The sequence below is a fragment of the Haliotis rufescens genome, unplaced genomic scaffold (genome assembly GCF_023055435.1).
Source record: "Haliotis rufescens isolate VD_foot unplaced genomic scaffold, xgHalRufe1.0.p SCAF_5, whole genome shotgun sequence".
In the NCBI taxonomy this organism is placed as follows: Eukaryota; Metazoa; Mollusca; class Gastropoda; order Lepetellida; family Haliotidae; genus Haliotis; species Haliotis rufescens.
The window spans coordinates 13,815,736-13,837,145 of record NW_025964223.1 but is presented as its reverse complement, the minus strand read 5'-3'; the positions used below and the strand labels follow the sequence as shown (position 1 = coordinate 13,837,145).

The 21,410-nt window shown below is 40.9% G+C and overlaps 2 protein-coding genes across 2 annotated transcripts; both read right to left on the bottom strand.

The window, feature by feature from the left end:
- Positions 1-8,116: 8,116 nt before the first annotated feature.
- Positions 8,117-10,448, bottom strand: LOC124138251 (serine/threonine-protein kinase 35-like). The gene has a single exon (XM_046504808.2). The coding sequence runs from the start codon at positions 9,790-9,792 to the stop codon at positions 8,755-8,757; it is 1,038 nt and encodes a 345-aa protein (XP_046360764.1). The 5' UTR covers positions 9,793-10,448; the 3' UTR covers positions 8,117-8,754.
- An 8,744-nt stretch (positions 10,449-19,192) lies between these two features.
- On the bottom strand, positions 19,193-20,836 carry LOC124138250 (probable myosin light chain kinase DDB_G0282429). Its single transcript, XM_046504807.2, has one exon. The coding sequence runs from the start codon at positions 20,384-20,386 to the stop codon at positions 19,352-19,354; it is 1,035 nt and encodes a 344-aa protein (XP_046360763.2). The 5' UTR covers positions 20,387-20,836; the 3' UTR covers positions 19,193-19,351.
- Between the last annotated feature and the right edge of the window lie 574 nt (positions 20,837-21,410).

Genomic DNA, 21,410 nt, shown 5'->3' with positions numbered 1-21,410 from the left:
AATTGGGATACGGTGACATGCATCATCCAAGTCAGCGAGTCTGACCACCCAATCCCGTTAGTCGCCTCTTACGACAAGTATAGTCGCCTTGTACGACAAGCATGGGTTGCTGAAGACCTTTTCTACCCCGGATCTCGTCTTGGCTTTAGTGAGAGAGTGTTGGGTGTTCCGGTGCATTTTGCAATACTTATGATTATATATTTTCGGCAATTTCACGGCGGGGGACACCGGAAATCGTCTTCACACGTAGTACACTACACATGTGGAGAATCGAACCCAGACCTTCGGTGTGACAAGCTAACGCTTTTACCACTAGGCTACCTCACCGCCCCTCTTGGTTTAACCGACCTGAGTTCATATATTGCACAAAGAGTAGGCCGGGTTTGAATAGATGATGTTGACGATAGTCCCTTCAGTATCACGAGGCGCCATGCGTCTTTCAAACACAGAGGGGCTGAGTGCATGTGAATTTCAATACCTGGACATCTCAACGTTTATACAGTCAAGTCTAAATATTTGCTCTTTATCAATAGATTTTGGAAGTTGGCAAGGAACGTTTACACACCATTATGTTATACCTCAGATTTCCTGCATCTATGTCTCATCTGATATATTGACACTAGATGAGGCGTATATTCTGTTGCAGTTCAACGTGGAGAATTGAACATTTCAGAGACTTTAAATCAGGTTAGCGATAACTGAAAACAGACGAGTATATACTGATTGAGAACTTTTCAACAAAACAGCTGTTATCATACAAATTTATCCATATCTAAAATATATCAATAACAGCATTAAGGATATTGACGACATTGCTTTATAGAATCTATAATACATATGTGTATGTAAAAAACCCACTTTTTTTATATCATGTAAATATGTAAAACATGTAAAAAAAACGCCCAGTTAAATCTGGTATAAAATGCGCACGCATGATCATGATTTTGTACGTATTTTAGACTGGAGGCCTTTTACTGAATAAAACTGCCTGTCTGTCAAACCAAATGTCAGGTAGCTTGATGCTGTTTAATGGCGTAGTCGAGTCAAACGTTTCCTTTATAAACCACTATACGACATTTATGATAAGTTAATTAGACATTTCCCATGACATATTTAAAAACACAAAAATTCCAAAGCAGTATTTGAAAGTGAATTTTTTTGTTTTTAAATGTAGTAAACTACGGTTATAACGAACTCAAAAGGACTACTAATTTTAGTTCGTTATAACCGTAGTTCATTATAAGCATATAAACATAATAACTACAGCAAACAGTCGGGACCAAAAACGTAAGTTCGTTATATCCGTCAGTTCGTTATAAGCGTGTTCGTTATAACAGTAGTTTACTGTATTAACATGGGTGATCATCCGCAGTTCTGTGAAACACGAGTGCAGTTTAAATCTTCAAAGTAAAAGAATTCTTTCGTGATGCTTCACGAGAACATGATCACGTGTACCTGTCAGTTATTTTTGTGTTTGAGTATACCAAGAACATACACAGGTAAATTAGTTCAACGAAATTCCAACGCGCCATCAATCAACAAAGTGCAACTTGTAAGAGAGAGAGTTTGGCCTTTGATAACATGAAAAACCACTTGGAGATCACACACTGCACTCCGACCCTGATTTGTTAATGTCTATATAGTTTCGAGGAGTGTTCGCGACTTGGCTTATCATTCACGGAAGCCCATAGACACGCACACGTGCACATCGGCCCCTGTCAGTAACATCGTCAGTAAGATATTAATTGTGTTTATGAATGATATCGTGACACCAATATTTGCTGGAAACACGTGAGCTTCGAATCCCACCTCAACGTCTTATCATTTTGAAATATAAGTATTTATTTTTATAGTGATAAAATATATATTGTTCCGAAAATACGTTGATAAGTTTTGCATACATTATTGTATGATGATACGTTTCCGGTCAAAGGCACAAACATGGCAACTGTACACAGATAGAATAATGTCGTTAATGTGTCCAAAAGGTAATAAACTTTCTTTACGTGAATATATAAACCTATGAACCTGCTTTGTCTTGAATATCTGGCTAATAAGCCAAATTATCGCTTTTTCTCACAAAACCGTGCAAAACCGTATATCCAGTCCCATTAAACGGTCGAATATCAACGTTATCCTTGTTTCGAACTTCGTATAGCTCGACACATGTTCATGTTCCCTTGTGACAGAGGCGGACCCCACAGTATTGACCCCTTTGAATGCAACCAATGTGTTCTTTCATAGTGGTTTGTTGACGTCGTTAGATCGAAAGAGTGAGTGACAGTGATTATTGCTTCAGGCCATAAGTAATCCTGCATATACTTGCGGCGATAGTTTGAAAGAAGCTCTAGCTTACCAACATTTCAGTTAGAGTGAGTGAGTGAGTGTATATACCTTTCCAGATTGTCTGGCAGCGACCCACAATCTCCGAGAACGTGCCAAACAATTATTGACAGAGCCTGATCATCCGGTCCTCTTCAGTTAACTCTTTTGACAATCAAGGACCTCTTCTTCCTAGATAGAGTAGAGGTGTGTTTGTTTGTTTGTTTGTTATCATGTTGTTTAATGCCGCACTCAGCAGTATTCCAGCTATATGACGGCGGTCTGAAAATAATCGGGTCTGGACAAGACAATCCAGTGATTGACATCATGAGCATCGATCCAATTGGGATACGATGACGTGCATCAACCAAGTCAGCGAACCTGACCACCCGACCCCTAGTCGCCTCTTACGACAAGGATGGGTCCCTGAAGACCTATTCTACCCCGGATGTTCACGGGTCGAGGGGGTGTGAGTTCCGGTGTTCGGCATTACATACGCAATACCGGCTTAAAATCAAGCACGAATGTAAATAACAACATAAAAAGGCTGTATTCAATCAGCCACTGCAACTTCAACGTCGAGACCAAGCTGTCGAGACACACACGCACACACATCTCTGAACGTGGGAGTGCTGGTATGACCTTTTCACAGTAAACCCAATCAGCTGTAATAACCGTAAATGTCATTCTAAACCATCACAGTGCTTGTTCGCTAAAACCGACGGCAAATTCCCGGCGTGTTTCAATACGTCGCTGAGAGCTCAAACATGTTCTTTTTAGTTCATATGTCTATACTTAACCCCTACTTACTTACTGACGTTGACGTGAATACGATCAATGGTTATGACAACGATCAGCTGTTAAATGCATGGGCACGGCGGCTTAGTGAACGTCTTTAGTAAATCGGTGTATTAACGCTATGGAAATACATTGTGTAGTGTGTTATGGACTGTTGAACTCCGTGAGAGAGGTAGCGGTCCTCAAGTTCTGATTGTAAGCTCATATTTATGCCTTTCATTATGCTACTATAAGTTTATAATCGGTTATGTAAGGAAATGTGTGTTTATATGTCAAACAATTAAATTCTATTTGAATACGACATGTATTATGTGATGTAGCAAGCATCAACATGTATAATCTTGGGATCACATGACACGGCCCAGCTTTGGCACAAACACAAACACAGTATCTCTTCCTATACTTGTGGTTTTGACACAGAGTTCCATCCATAGTAAGACCCAGAATATAAAGAGGGCGTCATGGAATATGATAATTTTAAAATTCTTTTGAATAGGTCCGTGTACATCCTCAGACCTATCCAGCTTGCAAACCTTTTTGATAAATAAAAACATTGAATTTTCTGTCCCTTTTCACACTAATGTGATTGACAAGATTCAGGAAAAACATTTGCGAACTTCGCTTTTGAAATGTCAGGCTTGCATCCAAAGTACCAAGTTGTCCGACTCCCCATTGTTCTCGGTGCCTTAGGTTTGGTACCTCCTAATCTGTTGACTGACATTGGGAGAGTCCCCGGGTTTGCTGCCAGGAATACAGCCCTTCTGTTAATGTGGGTAATGCAGAAGGCTGCAGTGTTGGGGAGTCTTCAAATTCTCCGAAAAGTTCTGAGTGGGTTTGACTAGGCAGTGCTTCCTGGGAGAAGGCATTGGAGCTGATGATGAGACTAACCAGCCTGACTGTGCCAGGACCACCCAAACCCTCTTTGCTGCATTTTTTTTTAACTCTGTGTACATCATTATCATGATAATCATCATCATCATAATATATATTTCGAAGAGCCTAAAAAACTTGAAGGGTGAAGGGCGAAAAAACAATTTGTTCAACCGTGTTGGCAAGCACCACCCTACCGTGTAGTGTGCAGAACGGAAATGCCACCGTCGCCACTGTCCTAGCACTAGATTCTGGTGGACCTGTGAAGATGGTGAAGGGAAAGTTTGTTCATCTTCAAAACATTTAATCTGTTGTGCAATTTCTGCAATGAGTTGGTTGGAATATCAGACTGCACAAGAAACATTGAACTTTGAACTTTGAATTATGTGACTTTGAAATACTGTGAATTATGTAACAAATTTGTAACTTTTATCTGGTACTTTTGAATGTTTGTGTGTTTGTGTTAAAACTATCCGCCTTGCTGTACTTAAGAGCTTCCTATTACATAAAGTTATCCCGCAAAGCTAACTGAAGATAGCATACAGAAGGCACTTAGTATTGAGCCACCAAAACTGAGAGAAAAGTCTAAAGAAAACGATGTTGGGAATAATTTAACTCTAGTATCTACCTTCAACCCTAAGCATGAAAAAAAAACATTGTCCATGGTTCAACGGCACCTGCCTATTTTGAATCAAAGTATTAAAGATATTGAGCAAATACAAAATTATTAACAGCCAAAGACAACCCCCAAATCAAAGAAAGATTTTGACAAGTTCTAAATTTGATTCTGTTGTCATCACTCCACAGGTTTCTAAGTGCGGTGACAAACGTTGCCTAACTTGCAGCAATATAATTGAAGGCTGTTCAGACAAATTACAAAGGACACTAAATTTACTGTAAAACAAAATATGACTTGTGATACTAGAAATGTTATTTACTTGATTGTTTGTAGTGGATGCAATGAAAAGTATGTAGGAAAGACAGAACTTAAATTAAAAAGAAGAATGAATCTTCACCGTTCACAAAGCAGCCACACAACCGCACGATTCCACATTTAGATACCTGTGGAAGCGACAACTTTTTAGTTTTCCCGCTTTAATAGCTAAATTTTGATCATGAACCTACTTTATTTCAAAAAGAGCAACATTTCATTCATAAATACGCGCCAAAAGCGCTCGTTACGGGTTGAAAGCGCTAGCCAATTAAAACTGTGTTCAATCTCACCCCCCTACTCTCTCTCTCTAAGTTTATACCTATATGTATGTAAATGTAGCCAAATTTTGTTCACGTGCGTGTGTGTGTGTGTAAATATGTGTGTGTTTATGTGTGTGTAAATATGTGTGTGTAAGTGTGTGTGTGTGTGTGTGTGTGTGTGTGTGTGTGTGTGTGTGTGTGTGTGTGTGTGTGTGTGTGTGTGTGTGTAAGTGTGTGTGTGTGTGTGTGTGTGTGTGTGTGTGTGTGTGTAAATGTGTTTGTGTGTACCTGTACGTGTGCACCACATTAGTCTGACCTTGAACGTCCTTGTTCCCAGCCGTCACCATCACATGAAGATGATCCACATCTCTGTGGGAATATGGATTCATGCTGAATGCAAATGTCAGTTACCATGACACGAGACTAAACCCAGGACGCGGGTCATAAATTCACCATAAAAGTACGCCTCGCTTGCTGACAACGGTGTATGGAGTGTTACACGTTACGTCGTGCGTTCAGCATGACTCATGGTTTCATCCACCTCACTTTGATGTTCTTCCTTATCCTCCACAACGACAAAACATTATCACAGGAGAACGTCTGTCACACCTGAATGCCCTGACGTAGTTAGCGAATGCTGGAGTTTGTCGCTCTTTTGCCTTTTGAACCCAGCGGAATCTGTTCGGCGGATAACCGAGATCAAATTAACATTCACAGTGAAATCACCATATGTGAATATATGCATCAACATTGCTCCTTTCCTATCCAGACCCGTGAAGATCCTGGGTAGAATAGGTCTTCAGCAACCCATGCTTGCCGTAAAAGGCGACTATGCTTGTCGTAAGAGGCGACTAACTGGATCGTGTGGTCAGGCTCGCTGACTTGGTTGATGCATGTCATCGATCCCAATTGCGTGGATCGATGCTCATGATGTCAATCACTGGATTTTCTGGTCCAGACTTCATTATTTACAGACCGCCGTGAAATAGCTGGAATATTGCTGAGTGCGGCGTTAATCAACCAATCAACCAACCAACCAACCTTTCTTATCCAAGCCTTCTTCGATCGGCTTCTAGACAAATCATCACACGTTGAGGACAGACCCAAATTTAGTTGAAATACCACAAGGTATACAGTGTAGGGTTAAAGTTTAGAATGTACAGAAATTGATTCCTATTTTGAGAAATATGCAGTTGAGGTAGGTGGTAGACATGGCAGTCTGTTCCTATGATACTGCCTCTCACTGAGATATTAAATACCTGTTAACTTGTATATATTGAATATGCAGAATTTGTAGACATATCATGTTTATCATACATCAATGTATATAAATATTTGAAATTGAAATGAATTTAAATGCTTGCGCACATGACATAGGTATAGACATGAGTTTTAGAACAATTCACTCATGACGTCACAATAGCGATGATGATTATACGCATAAAGACGTCATGATAACGGGAAATATTGTTGATTGACAGGAGACAATGGGATTCAGACATGGACAATTCCCCGCTTAAAGAAGGACGTTCCCCACACCCCACTTTTCAGAAGGTGTTTTTCTGAGATATACCACTAATAAGAAAAAGATATTGGAAATGAATATAGATAGGATATGTGATCGACAATCGACAGGTGTGCAGACATTAAAGACATATATAGCAGTTGGAATAATAATCAGGGATGCTAATTCGTAGTGTTAACTACTGCCAAACATTCGGCAGTTGATTTACTGTTAATAGAACAGTATATGTGCCCAGCTGTTCAAACAGCATCGTCACCGTGTCGAGGTCATTAACTACTATTGCCAAAAGAGACAACACACAAGTGGAACTTGTGTCCAAATTTAGAATGTTTCATCTACAATTTTGCCTCGAGATGACTACTAACATTTAGGTGTGGTTGGTTGGTTGGTTTGTTGTTTTACGCCGCACTCAGCAATATTCCAGCTATATGACGGCGGTCTGTAAAATAATCAAGTCTGGACCGGAGTCATATTTAAGGACTTCGATAATCTTGATTTCGGCTTATAAATATTGATGATGGTTGCCCTTCGTGCATCAATGCTTTGTGTTATTGTCAGTCCAAACTTTTTAAGTAATGAAATGTGATAAAACAAAATTAAAAAATAATTAATCGGTATATATGCTACGACGCAAAGTTAATATATGTAAATTGACTATGTAGTTGATGTTTTGATGACTTTGGGGGAGGGGGGTACGCATAGCTATTGTTTTTTTAGTACTGATAATATGTCGTTTTTTGTATTGCCAAAATTAAAAAAAATATTTTCTATTTTCAGATAGACTTTACATGATGTTTGGTTTGTATAACATAACTGTTAAACGTATTTCATAGGTTTAATCTCTATGATACGTTAAACTTCCTCCGCAAACTTAAACTCCGCAAAGGCATTGTATGAGCGGACGTCAAGCCGAGCGCTCATACACCGACCATACATCCTATATCATTATAAAACATGGCTCACCTATATTTCATGACACATAAAGGACAGTCTATTTCACAATACCAAATACACCCATTATTCATTCCAACATCCCTTCTCATATCTAGGCGTGCTGACAATTTCGAGAATGACATGGCTCCTTGGCAAGGCAACGTCGTGTACATTGATTGACGATTTAGAGCGCTGCAATACATAGCGTGTATACTAGGTCTAATGTAATGAAACGCTGTCTGCATTCCATAAGAACCATTTGTCACGCTATGCTTACACGCCTCTTCATATTGGGGATATTGCCTTACAGTAGATAGTGCCATAATGACGAAGGAGAATCTGTTCAGGTGTGCCCGTCCCTTTCATTGCCCTGCCTTTCATGTATGTTGGATGTAGATGTCGATAAGAATGGTATCTGGTATCAGACGTTCATTATACACGATAAATGTTCACAAACCTTTCATAACATAGAAATGATCATATCAACATTTTAATTTGGCCATATTTCGTGAGTCATAGATGTCTCACGTGTCGCATATAATATTCTGAATAATACAATATAACATGGTCATGATGTAATACTTGATAAACATTTACGTATTCATTGCCATTTCGTTTCAATGTATATAGTGAAGCATTTGTAATAGTCAATATCAAATGTAATGTTTATAATATAATGGTATGCAAAAGCACGTTCATAAACCATATATTTGTCGCCACCGATTCATAGATATCCATACATCATATATATATATATTCATTTTTGAGGAAGATCTCATACCAATACACACAGTTCTTTTGGTTTATCCCACGGATTGATTTGTGACTGAGTGAATTTGGTTTCACGCCGCTTTAGACAGTGTCTCGTCATATCACGGCGTGTCAGGTTGATGAGCGAAGGAAGCCTGAAGTTATGCAAGACGATTTCCACTTTGGTGAAACCCACGAGCACCGTATGTGCAGACCAACCTATAAGCACGTTTTGAACATTCATTATACATCCGAGGTGATTCAAAGTACTTGCATCAATGCTGTCACTGGTATAATGCAACGCAGTAAGCACAATTTATATCCATTTGAAACACTGATTATCCTCCCGAGAACGGAGATACCTATCTGAAGGTACTTCTCGGTAGAAACTCCCAGCAAGCAAGCAACAGAACGACCACAGTCAACACGAACAGTGGGAACGGGAATATTGCCAGCATGGCCAAAACGGCAACAAGAACCCATGCAGCAATAAACACCTCATCATCTGGAACCTCTAGAGCCATGAGGTGGCCCACAAGAGCTTTCGCTGTCACGCGATTGTGGAAATCTATCAGTAACATAGATTCAATCAGTGTGTATATGGTTACATCGTGTACGTGAACCTTCAGCTGGTCTTTGATTTGAGTGTCTGTCGCCCTGTAGAAGGGCGTTCCCCCTTTTGCCCATGGAGTCAAACGTTTGCCAGAAGACGAATCCTTTGAAAACAGCAAATAAAACACTATTCCGAGTGAGAAAACATCGCAGGATCTTGTGTACTGTCTATTTTTCACCTCCGGCGCTAGGAAATACGGTGTTCCGCACAGTGACTGGAAATAGCGCTCCTCCTGAACGGCCCCATTGTTGAGTCCGGGATCAGATTCAACTGTTCCAAACCTTGCCACACCAAAGTCCGAAATCTTACATCTTGGAATTCCATATGGTCCTTTTACCATCAAGATATTCTCAGGTTTAATATCCCTGTGAACGATGTTGTTGCTGTGCAGATGGTGAAGACCTCGAGCCATGTCCAACATGAACGACGTCGCGAAGTCTTTGTCTGGACGATGGGCTATGACATAGTCCTCAAGTGTCCCAAGTGCGCAGTATTCTAGAACAATGTACCAGTTATACTTTGATTTGAAAGAATCAATAAACTCAACAATATTATCATGCTTTGGTATCGATTTGTGAGAATCTACCTCCATTTGAAGAATCAAATTATCAACTTTGGCACCAATCACAATATCCTTCATGGCATATTCGTATCCCCCTTTCTCCACTCTGTACACATCTCCGAAAGTGCCCGTTCCGAGGGTCGAAAGGATCTTATAATCCCCAATTCGATCCGGATACATGTTGAGTTGACGAACAGTCCAGAGAGGGTCTCGCACCAGTCCCATATAGAAAGCCACAAGCTGAAAACAACGTCTTGATCTCTCTGCTATGATATAACCTTTAACATCCGCGTCAGCCTAGTATATATCACAGGAGACCAAACAAAAAATGAGGACAAATATCCAACACGTCATGTACACTCCGTTGCTCCGTCAGCCTCGTTCATTGGCGAAGCATTGGCCTATTTATATCGCTGGGCTATCCCTCAACCTGAATGCTACGAGTCGTCAGAAATCAGTCCTCGCTTCGAGTAGTTAGAAAACGCGTCCTCACATGGCCAACCAGGCGTTGTAAGCAGAACGGGTCGAAAGGGAGCGTACGCTGGATGCCGCACTCAGCGCTGGCTGTGGCCTACTTGCCTTCTCTCAAACATTAAAGGCAGGCCGATGAGTCATCTGGCGAAACCGGTCGGTCCTTTGTCATCAATGAGATCAGCTGTAGATTGCTGATACAATGTCATGTACTAGCTGTCGTCGTGGTCGTGTCAGAACTATGTTAAGTAGATGGCAAGGCTTAGGTTTGGATCATCACTGTAGGTAAAGACCCACATACGGAGCTGTGCGGGCTTATTGCTCTACTGAATGTAGTCGATACACACTACTTGAATCAATATTGATTTATACGGCAACACATGTAGACGTACTCTGGTCACACACCACACGCATCATTCGAGTCTGAGTCATGTATTTTCTTCTTTATAAAAATATAAAATATTCAACTGGCTGCGTTTCTTGTTTGATTTAATAGGATTTCAACAGAATAGCTTTTGTGAGTTTTCAAGCTGTGTTGATGCTGCGTATTTCTATAAAACATGAGTCATTTTTAAGTGACGTGGAACCCACATGTGTTTATTTCCTTGTACGTTGTAACATTGAGATTTGTAAGCACTTAAATCTTGTTCTCCTTAATTGGTATCACCGCGAGCTATGACATGTCCAATCTTATCACTAGACAAATTAAATACGCAAATGTCGGTATTATGCAAACATATATCACTATCTGGTCCATCACTTGATTGCCTGGTTTGTGCACATGCCGTTGTCACATGGCAGAGCTATGCTGTGCGGCAACCAACACACTCTTTTTTAATGCAAATTTTGAGAGTGGCGGGTGCTACGGGCATGTCAAATGGTCGGCCCCTAACGTCAGAATGACTGAGTCCGTTATACACAATTATGCACAGTAAAGACGGCAGTGACTACGCATAACGCCTTTCAGTCAAAGTCAATGTGAAGGCCATTTAATGGTCAATGTGTGTCATTTAAGGCCTCCGGGCTATATAGATATATGAGTGCAGAGTTTTACATATTCGAATAAACCTTCATTTTTGCCAGTTGGTTTCTAAGAGAAATAAAAGCAGGGCATCTTCATAGTCAGTCCATTCCCTTATTATTAATAAGGGATTATTATTATTATGAATTATAATTATTATTATTATCTATTATTATTATAATTATTATGATGATGAATATGCTTATGATGCTTATGATGATGATGATAATATTATGATTATGATTATAATGATTTACACATTAAATTAAAAATGCAGCAAAGAGGGTCTGGGTGATCCTGGCATAGTCAGGCTGGTTAGGCTCATCATCAGCTAAGGGCCCTTGCCCCTCTACACGCAGCCCAGACAGCGAATGGGACTTTTCCCAGGAAGCGCTGCCTAGTCAAACCCACCTGGAACTTTTCGGAGAATGTAAAGACTCCCCAACACTGCAGCCTTCTGCATTACCCAGATTGATAGAAGGCCTGTATTCCTGTATTGGAAGTGACTGGTCCTGAGCAGCAAACAGAAAGCCTTCTGTTTCACTTTTCAGGCCAGACGACTTCATCCAAGCGAAGGACTCTGCAGGATTGCTGATCTTCTCAACACACTGCACATACACTCGATGCAGTGGTCGTTTAGAAAGCCTCTCCTTGAAAAACTTAGTCTGGGTCGATTTGATATGGCACTTCGCTAGGTTGACACTCATTTCTGTACCGTCCAGCAGTACAGAACCATTAACAAAATCAACACCGACATTGAGATTATGTCCCCCATCCTTAGCTCGTTTAGAAGACTGTGGAATGCCTTGTTTTCATCATGAGTCCTGACATGCTTCACAAGAGGATCATCAGACAAATAAATGTGTGCAAAAGTGCACAAAACAATTCTATCGTGAAAAGCCCCAACGTTAATCAAACTACGTCCTCCCATCATAATTGGTAAATATAAGCGATTGAGGGAAGAGCGAGGGTGGTGGGATCTATTGTCTGACATGATTCTTCGTTTGAGGGTGTCAATACCCTGAATTTCTTGTTTCGTCCAATCAACAACACCAAAAGAATATGAAAGGACGGGCACAGCATACGTATTTTTGGCTTTGACTTAATTGCGAGCGTTCAGCTCTGAACTCCAGATTTTCTTAAGTCTATATTTGTACTCTGCCCGAAGTTTTTCCTTGATATGGGCATTCTGGAGTTTGTCCCTAATCTGCATCCCTAAGTACGTATAGGCCTGACCTTCCACGAGATGGTCAATAACTCCTCCTCCAAGTAAACTGATCCTCCCTCTTATTATTATTATTATTATTATTATGATTATCATCATCATCATCATCATTATTATTATTATTATTACCCAACATGGGTACAGTGTGGAACTCAATTCTGGTGTCCCCCGCCGTGATATTGCTGGAATATAGCTAAAATTGACGTTAAACACAAATCACTCACTCACTCTTATCAATATATTTCCTCTCATCGTCCCATCAGAATGTACAAGTGTTTACCTAATGCTCAGGTCCTTGTCTCCATCGTGTCCTGCTACGATGTAATTGGTTACAATCACAGTGGGATGCTATTTGCCTATCCCTACGTGATGTGGAGATGTGCAGGATGCGGGCTGTCAGTGTGCACCACACCTATTTAATCCATTATACGCTCAGATTCAAACTGGTCGTGGTGTATCATCCACGAATGTTTCTAACACTAATATTGAATTTTTTTTTATTAGATGTTCTGTCAGAGAATGATTATGATTAATGAATAACGATTTGAAATTAATAATGTGAAATATACCACCGAATTAATTAAAGAAATATCATTTTCAATGTAGCGTATTTTTATATATATCTATCAATTCTTATTACTTAAGATGGGGGGCGGACGGGTAGCCTAGTGGTTAAAGCGTTCGCTCGTCACGCCGAAGACCTGGGTTCGATTCTCGACATGGGTACAATGTGTGAAGCCCATTTCTGGTGTCCCCCGCCGTGATATTGCTAAAAGCGGCGTAAAACCATACTCACTCACTTACTCACTATTACTGAAGATGGGTTTTACCGTGGCTATTAAGTGCTTATCATTGGGGCTGTGGGGCCCTGGTGCGATTCCCACATGGGCACAATGCGCGAGCCTTTTTCTGGTGTCACACGGCGAGGAATAGTTGGAATAATGTTAATGGTGGCGTAAAACCATACTCGCTCCCTCTCATTAGTGTATCTACCATCATGGGTATGTTTATGATCGGTATTCAGGATGTCCGCCATGTTTATTGATGTTACTTTATGTCTATTTTATGGGCATGGGACGAGCTACGTGGACCGGTACATCACTCTAAATGACTCTCTACATTCTCTGACAGCCAAGTCTGGTGTTTATGGGTTAGATTTGCACGAGACAATTACAGACAAGAGATGAGATTCAGAGAGTTCCTCCAATCCGTGTACTGGCGATAACTGGAGCTTTAAGCAATATCCCAGCAATATCACGGCGGGGGACACCAGAAATGGGCTTCACACATTGTACCCATGTCGGGATTCGAACCCGGGTCTTCCGCGTGACGAGCGAACGCTTTAACCACTAGGCTACCCGACCGCCCCGGCGATTACTGGAGCATGGTGGCCCGGCAAAGAAAGTTTAACCTCAAGCGATCACTGACGCGCTGTGCAAATACAAAAAGGATACAATGGTTTCGAGGTGCGTGATTGAGTGATTGAGTGATTTTAGCAATATTCCAGCAATATCACGGCGGGGGACACCAGAAATGGGCTTCACACATTGTACCCATGTCTGGAGTCGAACCCGGGTCTTCGGCATGACAAGCGAACGCTTTAACCACTAGGCTACCCGACGACCCTGTCTGAGTCTGATGTTACAATGTGCACTGTTTAAGTCGGTTGTATGAAAAATTGTAAAAAACGTGTACGATTCAACAATGAATGAGTGCATATTCTCCTCGGCCAGGTGAGACATATGTTTTCATTAGCCAGGTAAAACTTTATCTTAATGAAACACATGGATGGGGTAGAATTCTACTACAGAGACTAAGACAATAAGTGAATTTGTAGCATTAATATTAGTAGTTGTAGAAGTAGGAGAAGTAGTGGTGGCGGTAGTAGTAGCAGTAGTAGTAGTGGTAGTCGTGGAACAATTATGAATACAGCTGCTGTCTATGTAAGTACGTTTAATACACAATGTATTGTTATTTGATAAAACGAAATGGAGGGCGTAATTGTGGGAGGTTTGTGGTATTCATATTCCAATAATTACTAACGCCCCATAGTAATAATAACATACAAAACATAAATTCATGAATAGAGAATCTCACTCGAGTATCTTTTGATATCAAATATATAAACACGAGTTGATAAAAGTGAAAAAAACTCCGAGGCTTGCCGAGGCTCCACTTTTATCAACGAGTGTTGATACTTTATATATCAAAAGACACGGGGGTGAGATTTTATTCATCGTCCAACATCATTCTTCCAACTTTTTCAGTTTGTAGACAGTAACAAGCAGTGTCTTCAGTGTAAAAAGTACTGCTAACAGCTTCAGTAGCAGAGCCATTAATGATGTCATATCTACAATGTAGACATCGCTTGATCTCACCCAATCGATATCTCCTATCGGAGCCAGTTTTGGAATCTGAAGACAGCTTCTCAAAATATCACAAAGACAACCTTATAATGCTCAGTGTGAATGTCGACATAATTTCGACAATCTACATATTACAGGGCTCTGTTCGCTTCTCGATACTGTTCAAAGTCTAGCAGACTTCTACTACTTCAGTAGCCCCGTGAAGATACGGGGTAGAATATCTCTTCAGCAACCCATGCTTGCCATAAAATGCTTGTCAGAATTCACGTTTTTCCCTCGCTCTTGATCGGAGCAAAATAGACCCGTGAAGAACCGGGGTAGAATAGGCCTTCAGCAACCCATGCTTGCCGAAAGAGGCGACTATGCTTGTCGTAAGAGGCGACTAACGGGATCGGGTGGTCAGGCTCACTGACTTGGTTGATGCATGTCATCGATCCCAATTGTATGGATCGATGCTCATAATATCAATCACTGGATTGTCTTGTCCAGACTCGATTATTTACAGACCGTCGTCATATAGCTGGAATATTGCTGAGTGCGGCGTTAAACAACAAAATAACCAACAACAACCGAGCCAAATATCCTATGTTTTAATGTCATTACATGTGACCCGCCTTAATGTCATTAATCTATATTATTCTTGAAAACAACACGAAGTCTTGGGTTACACTGTACCGCCCATCGCGATTCATGTGATGCAGGGATCACACTCCATGCAAAGCTACACAGTACAAAACTGACGACGCCCATGTATAAACTGCTGTATTTCTATAAAAAAAAGTTATACGCGCGCTCCCTCAAGTGATAAGTTATGTCTATAGAAATTGTCGAATTGTCCCTTTACTGATAACGGTGATAATAATGGTGGTTTAAATCAGGTGATAACATCACAGCTGACAGGCAATTCTGTCGCTGGCACCTTTCCAACAAAACAAATATATAAAGTAAGTGGTTATGTGTGACGCCCGGAAACCACGCTAATGTGTGTTGATGGTCGAAATATGCAGTGTAACTGTGTAAACACTAAATAAGAATATATCATAAGAAAAAAAAAAAATCTGAATATGTCGTCATGCGAGTTGTGTACGTTAAGCTTGTCATGGAAGTATAAAATATAATGTATACAATTATCTTGGAGTGAACACGAAAGTTTGTATCCGGCGAAATAACAAACAAACCGCGCTTTTTCCTATTTTAACATATGTTAAATAGTACCAAGATCTCAATCACACTTGGATACAAGATCTGATATTGCGATCTATTTATTACCTGGTCGCCACCGTGGTCTAGTGCAAAAATCGTGAACGCGACATTTAACCCCCTGCTGTTTCCCTTATCTCGCCATGTATTAGTTGTGTGGAAAGTATGACTAGTATGAAGCACACGAAAGTAAAGCATGGAGACTGGTCATTGTTACTTCATTGTTATCATGGCGTAAGTGGGTCGCTGACATTTGGCTGCTTTTATTGCCATTTGACATACGATTCGGTTATTAATGGAGTATGCTCTCGTCAATCTATGTTGCTGTCATCTCGCCCGTGTCTTCACTGATATTCGCCTGTGAGACAAAGCAAAAACAAAACAAAAATCAATTTTCAAGTTTATTAACTTCCACAACATGTTTTTATATGATATAAATACAACTGAAACGTTGTAAGTGTTGTGACGTTCTGTAATGCCTGACGAAGGCCACACTCGCTAATGGAAGACACACACTGGAGATGACTATTGAGCACATTTGTACAATTATTCAGAGTTAAAAACACTATTGCGGCAATGTCACCAAAAAAGACCGAGGGCTTCTGTAAATGATAATGCCCTGAAAAATAGTAGGGTTGACATTTAGAACCTCGTTCTTCATTTTCCTGTATAAAATGGAAATGAGTAACATAGAATAACCTAATGGAGTGAGTTGTATTTAACGCCGCTTTTAACAGTATTCCAGTTATATCACGGCGTGTCAGTTTAATGTGGTAGGAAAGCCCAAAGTGATGCAGGTCTCAGACGTTCACCACTTCGGTGAAACCCACGAGCACGGGTATGGTGCTGACAAACCTAGAAACATAATCGGGGCGTACCGGGATTCAATTCAATTCTTTTATTGTATGAAAGGCCACAGGCCCATATACAACGGAGTTACATAACATATTTTATAAAATACAAAGTCAAGGTAACAATTCACTTCGTAACAAAAAAGCATTATGTATGTACATAGCCAGTTGATGTTGTGTTATAAGATCCTTGCAAGACAGTAATGAAGACAATCTTTCAGCATTAAAATGAGATAGAGACCACTGCGGTAAGTACTTGTCTCTTAGATTTTCGTATATAGGGCTAATAAACATGAAATGGTATTCATCTTCGACAACAATGTCACAAAATGGGCATAATCGTATCGATTTCTCAATAGATGAAAATCTCCCTGTGTTAATTTTTAGATCATTCAGGCCAAGTCTAAAACGAATAAGGGTGTTACGAGAATTCCTGTACCGTAAATTTGATAAATAGGATTCTGGTTCAAGCAATGACTTGAATTGGCGATAAGTATCATATCTTGAACTTTCATAAATATCTGAATGCCATTTCTGATGAAACATGTCAATGGCACGCATGCGAAAGTACTTAATGAAAGCATTTGCATTACCAATTGTCTGGGACAGCCAAATGAAACCAAAGCCATATGTAAAAAGCAATGTACGAATACAAGAAGCCCGTGTGTTCTTTCCAAGATTGTCGAGGTGTACGAGCATGTTGTAGGCTTTCTTGGGTAAACGGTGTTCAGGCATTATTATTATTTTACACCAATACTTCAAACAACGAGTGTAAGATCCAATGTACAATGGGAATCTCCCGCATTCTCCATAAACCATATTACTTGGTGTTGACATACCAACATTGACAAACCTAGAAACATAATCGGGGCGAACCGGGATTCGAAACCACAATCATAGGTTTCTGGTGTGCCCATGGGACGCAACTCTACACAGCGACTCGCGGCGCCTCAGACGACTGGGCCACCAATGGAACAACTCAGATCTACACATTACCTATATGTAACGGACATATGATCCGTAATTTCCTCATAGCTAGTTAGTTATATTCTTATGCTCTAGCTCTTTCAGTATGGGAGAATGGCATGAGTACAGCTGTGCAGTGTCAGGCTATAAATACTTTTATGCAAATTGTGTGAATGGCGGGTGCTGCCGGTAGAGCGGGACATGTTAACCCTTTTCGTGACCACATGGTGTCATCACCGATTTTCAGTGGTCCATTCGTATAATTTTCACAGCTATTTTGGCCTGTAGGCCAAATGGAATCTGTTTCGGCGCATAATCTAGACTCGTTATTATTACCAATACCAATAGAAAAGTTAATGATTGACATATTTCTTCATTGTATTTTCATATCGATGTTAAATATTGCTATCTTAATATACCATGGGGCCCGTGAAGATCCGGGGTAGAATATATGTCTTCAGCAACCCATGATTGCCGTGGAAGGCAACTATGCTTGTCGTAAGAGGCGACTAATGGGTTCGGGTGGTCAGGCTCGCTGACTTTGTTGATGTATGTCATCGTATCCAATTGCGTGGATCGATGCCCATGATGTCAATCACTGGATTGTCTTGTCCAGACTCAAATATTTACAGACCGCTGTCATATAGCTTGAATATTGCTGAGTGCGGCGTTAAACTACACACAATCAAACAATAATATACCATGGGTATATTGCCATCACGTTTGGCTTAAACGTATTGTTGTGATAAATCACTACACTCCTAGTGCATGCTGTCGTTAGTGATGACATGTACCCTGTATGTGTTGCTTTATAGCATGGGACTTATTTGACATATTTACCATTTGATACTGATTCATAAACACATGCTCGTGATATTGTCGGAATCTAACATTGGACTTTTATCGGAAATTTCATATGAATATGGAAAGGGTTTTGTAGCTTGTATTTACGTTAATCATTATCAATTATTTCAATAAAAATATTCCAGATGTGATAAGAAATTGTGATGTTTGCAAGTTTTTGGTTGTTTGTTTGTTGTTTAACGCCACACTCAGCAATCTTCCAGCTATATGACGGCGGTCTGTAATGTTTGCAAGTAATATATAACATATTATATATTCTTCATGTTTTACATTGATACATCTATATTTGTCACTTGTATACTCACCACAATGAACGTATACATAACAATACACAGAGCATGAATTACATCCCATTATGATCGACCGGAGTTACAACCGATTGGAAAAAGTAACGGGTTATCCAGATTCGTCTCACGCGTTCCACACAAACTCTGAATATATGCTACACAGTATTCTTGATTCATTTGTCTACAATGTCTACAATGCAAACAACCATATCCCTGTGTACACATAGTAAAAACACGACCCGTGAAGATCCAGGTTAGAATAGGTCCTCAGCAACCCATACTTGACGTAAAAGGCGACTATACTTGTCGTAAGAGGCGACTAACGGGATCGGACGGTCAGGCTCGCTGACTTGGTTGATGTATGTCATCGTATCCCAATTGCGTGGATCGATGCTTATGATGTCAATCACTGTATTGTCCTGTCCAGACTCGATTATTTACAGACCGCCGTCATATAGCTTGAGTATTGCTGAGTGTGGCGTTAAACAACAAACACCACCCCCAAAAACACAATTTTGCAGTATCAAGGTTATTCACAATATGCCCCGGAAGAATCCTCTTGGAACAAACTGCCAACATCCAAATGTCAACAGGAACAGCGCTAACACGAATAATGGTGCAGGGAAGATCAGAAACATGAGAGTCACTGCCACGAGGAAACACGCCACGAAGAACACCTCATCATCGGGGACAGCAACGCGAAGAAGTTCTTCCTCCAGGGCAGAGGCAGGTATCCGAGAATGATAATCTGTTTTCAGCATTGATAAAATCAACTCACAGATTCCTTCATCGTGTACATGCTTCTCAATCTGTTGTTTAATGTCATAATCTGACGCTACGTAGAAAAGCGTTCCGTTTTTCACCCAGGGCGAAAGCCGTCCCTCTCTGGTTCGTTCCGGCGAAAAGAGCACATAGAAGACGACTCCAAGGGAGAAAATGTCACAGTGTTTTGTGTAATGTTTGTCTCCTACCTCTGGTGCAAGGTAGATAGGAGTACCGCAGAGTGTGTTGAAGTACTCCTCGCCAGCTAAACTACCCATGGCGCCAAATCGACCGTCCAGTTTGGAATCAGCCGATGGGATGTCCATTATTCTTGCAACACCAAAGTCCGATATCTTGCATCTTGGTGCTCCGCGTGCTTGTTCGGCAAGTAAAATGTTTTCTGGCTTGATATCCCTGTGAACAATACCATTGCTGTGGAGATGGTTCAACCCTCGTGCTAGGTCGACCATGAATGACAACGCCGTTTCTCTGTCCGGGTTCTTCGGGGTCACATAGTCCTCCAAGGTCCCGAGTTCACAGAGCTCCAATACTATGTACAAGTAACCACCTACACTGATGCTTTCTATGAAATCCAGAATGTTTTCATGCTTTGGGAGCGATTTGTGAGACTCCACTTCTCTCAGAATCCTGTCCATCGATATGCCCCGGAACACATACTTAGTACATATACTTTTCAGCGCGAAACGTTTCTTATCAGTCCTGCGTTCGCCCATATACACTTCCCCGAACTGTCCTTTTCCTAATAGTTTTAGTGTCCGGTAGTCACCAATACAATCGGCAGCCATCTTGATTTCGTGTGTTACCTTTCACGGGGACTGTAATGGCGTCTCCCTGTGTTGTTCAATGATGTAAAGCTATTTTCAGACCTTCGACACACATTTACATTACACGGCGAACATACACAAGGTGCTCGCTCTAAGACCTGCCCTACCTGTCGTTTGACAGGGTTGGTAATGGCGTCTTGTTGTGTTACTCGACAGCTTGAGCTATTTTAGGATCAAGGGCTTATATCTACAGCGGGACTACATTACCTACATTTGGTGGGTTACAGCCAGTGAAAAATACCCGCACAGACAATGCACCGATTTATTTTTAGTCAAACGCGTCTACCCGTATGTACATATTCATTAAGGTCACCGTGTCCTGCAACGCTGGTATGCTATGCAAATATCGATGAGTGCATGCTGAACGAGTGTCCCGCTAGGGATATTGATTTTTGATTTGTATATAATACGTACGTTATCTTACCCCTTCGTTGTGGACATCCGAACACACACACACACACACACACACACACACACACACACACACACACACACACACACACACACACACACACACACACATATAGAGATAGGAGCTCCTGATGATGACCTGGTCACGCATGGCAGAGAGCGTGATAGGCCAATCCGCAGGTTTTATCCCGAGAAAACTGCCACACAGTGTTATAACGTCAGGGCAAGCTTGATCTACTCTGATGCTCCGTGATGCACTTAATGTGTCTGCGAGTGAGCGAGTTTGAATGTAACTTTACCAGTTATAACACTGTAGGTCTGGTTGATGTAAGGGAAAAGCACGAAGTGATGCAGGTCTTAAACTTTTACAACTTTGGTGAAACTCACGAATGCGGGTTGGGTGCACAGAAACCTAGAACCATTGCGAAACGGGATTCGAACCTACGAGCGTTAATTCCTGACACACCCAAGGGACGTAACTTTTCACAGCAAATTGCGGCGCCTCAGACAACCAGTGTTTCATAATTCATAGATGACTTTTGTTTGGGGCAAATTTGTAAATATGTAATAATAA

Coding starts and splice junctions, on each gene's coding strand:
- LOC124138251 (XM_046504808.2), bottom strand. CDS start 9,792: ATGGGACTGGTGCGAGACCCTCTCTGGACTGTTCGTCAACTCAACATG.
- LOC124138250 (XM_046504807.2), bottom strand. CDS start 20,386: ATGGCTGCCGATTGTATTGGTGACTACCGGACACTAAAACTATTAGGA.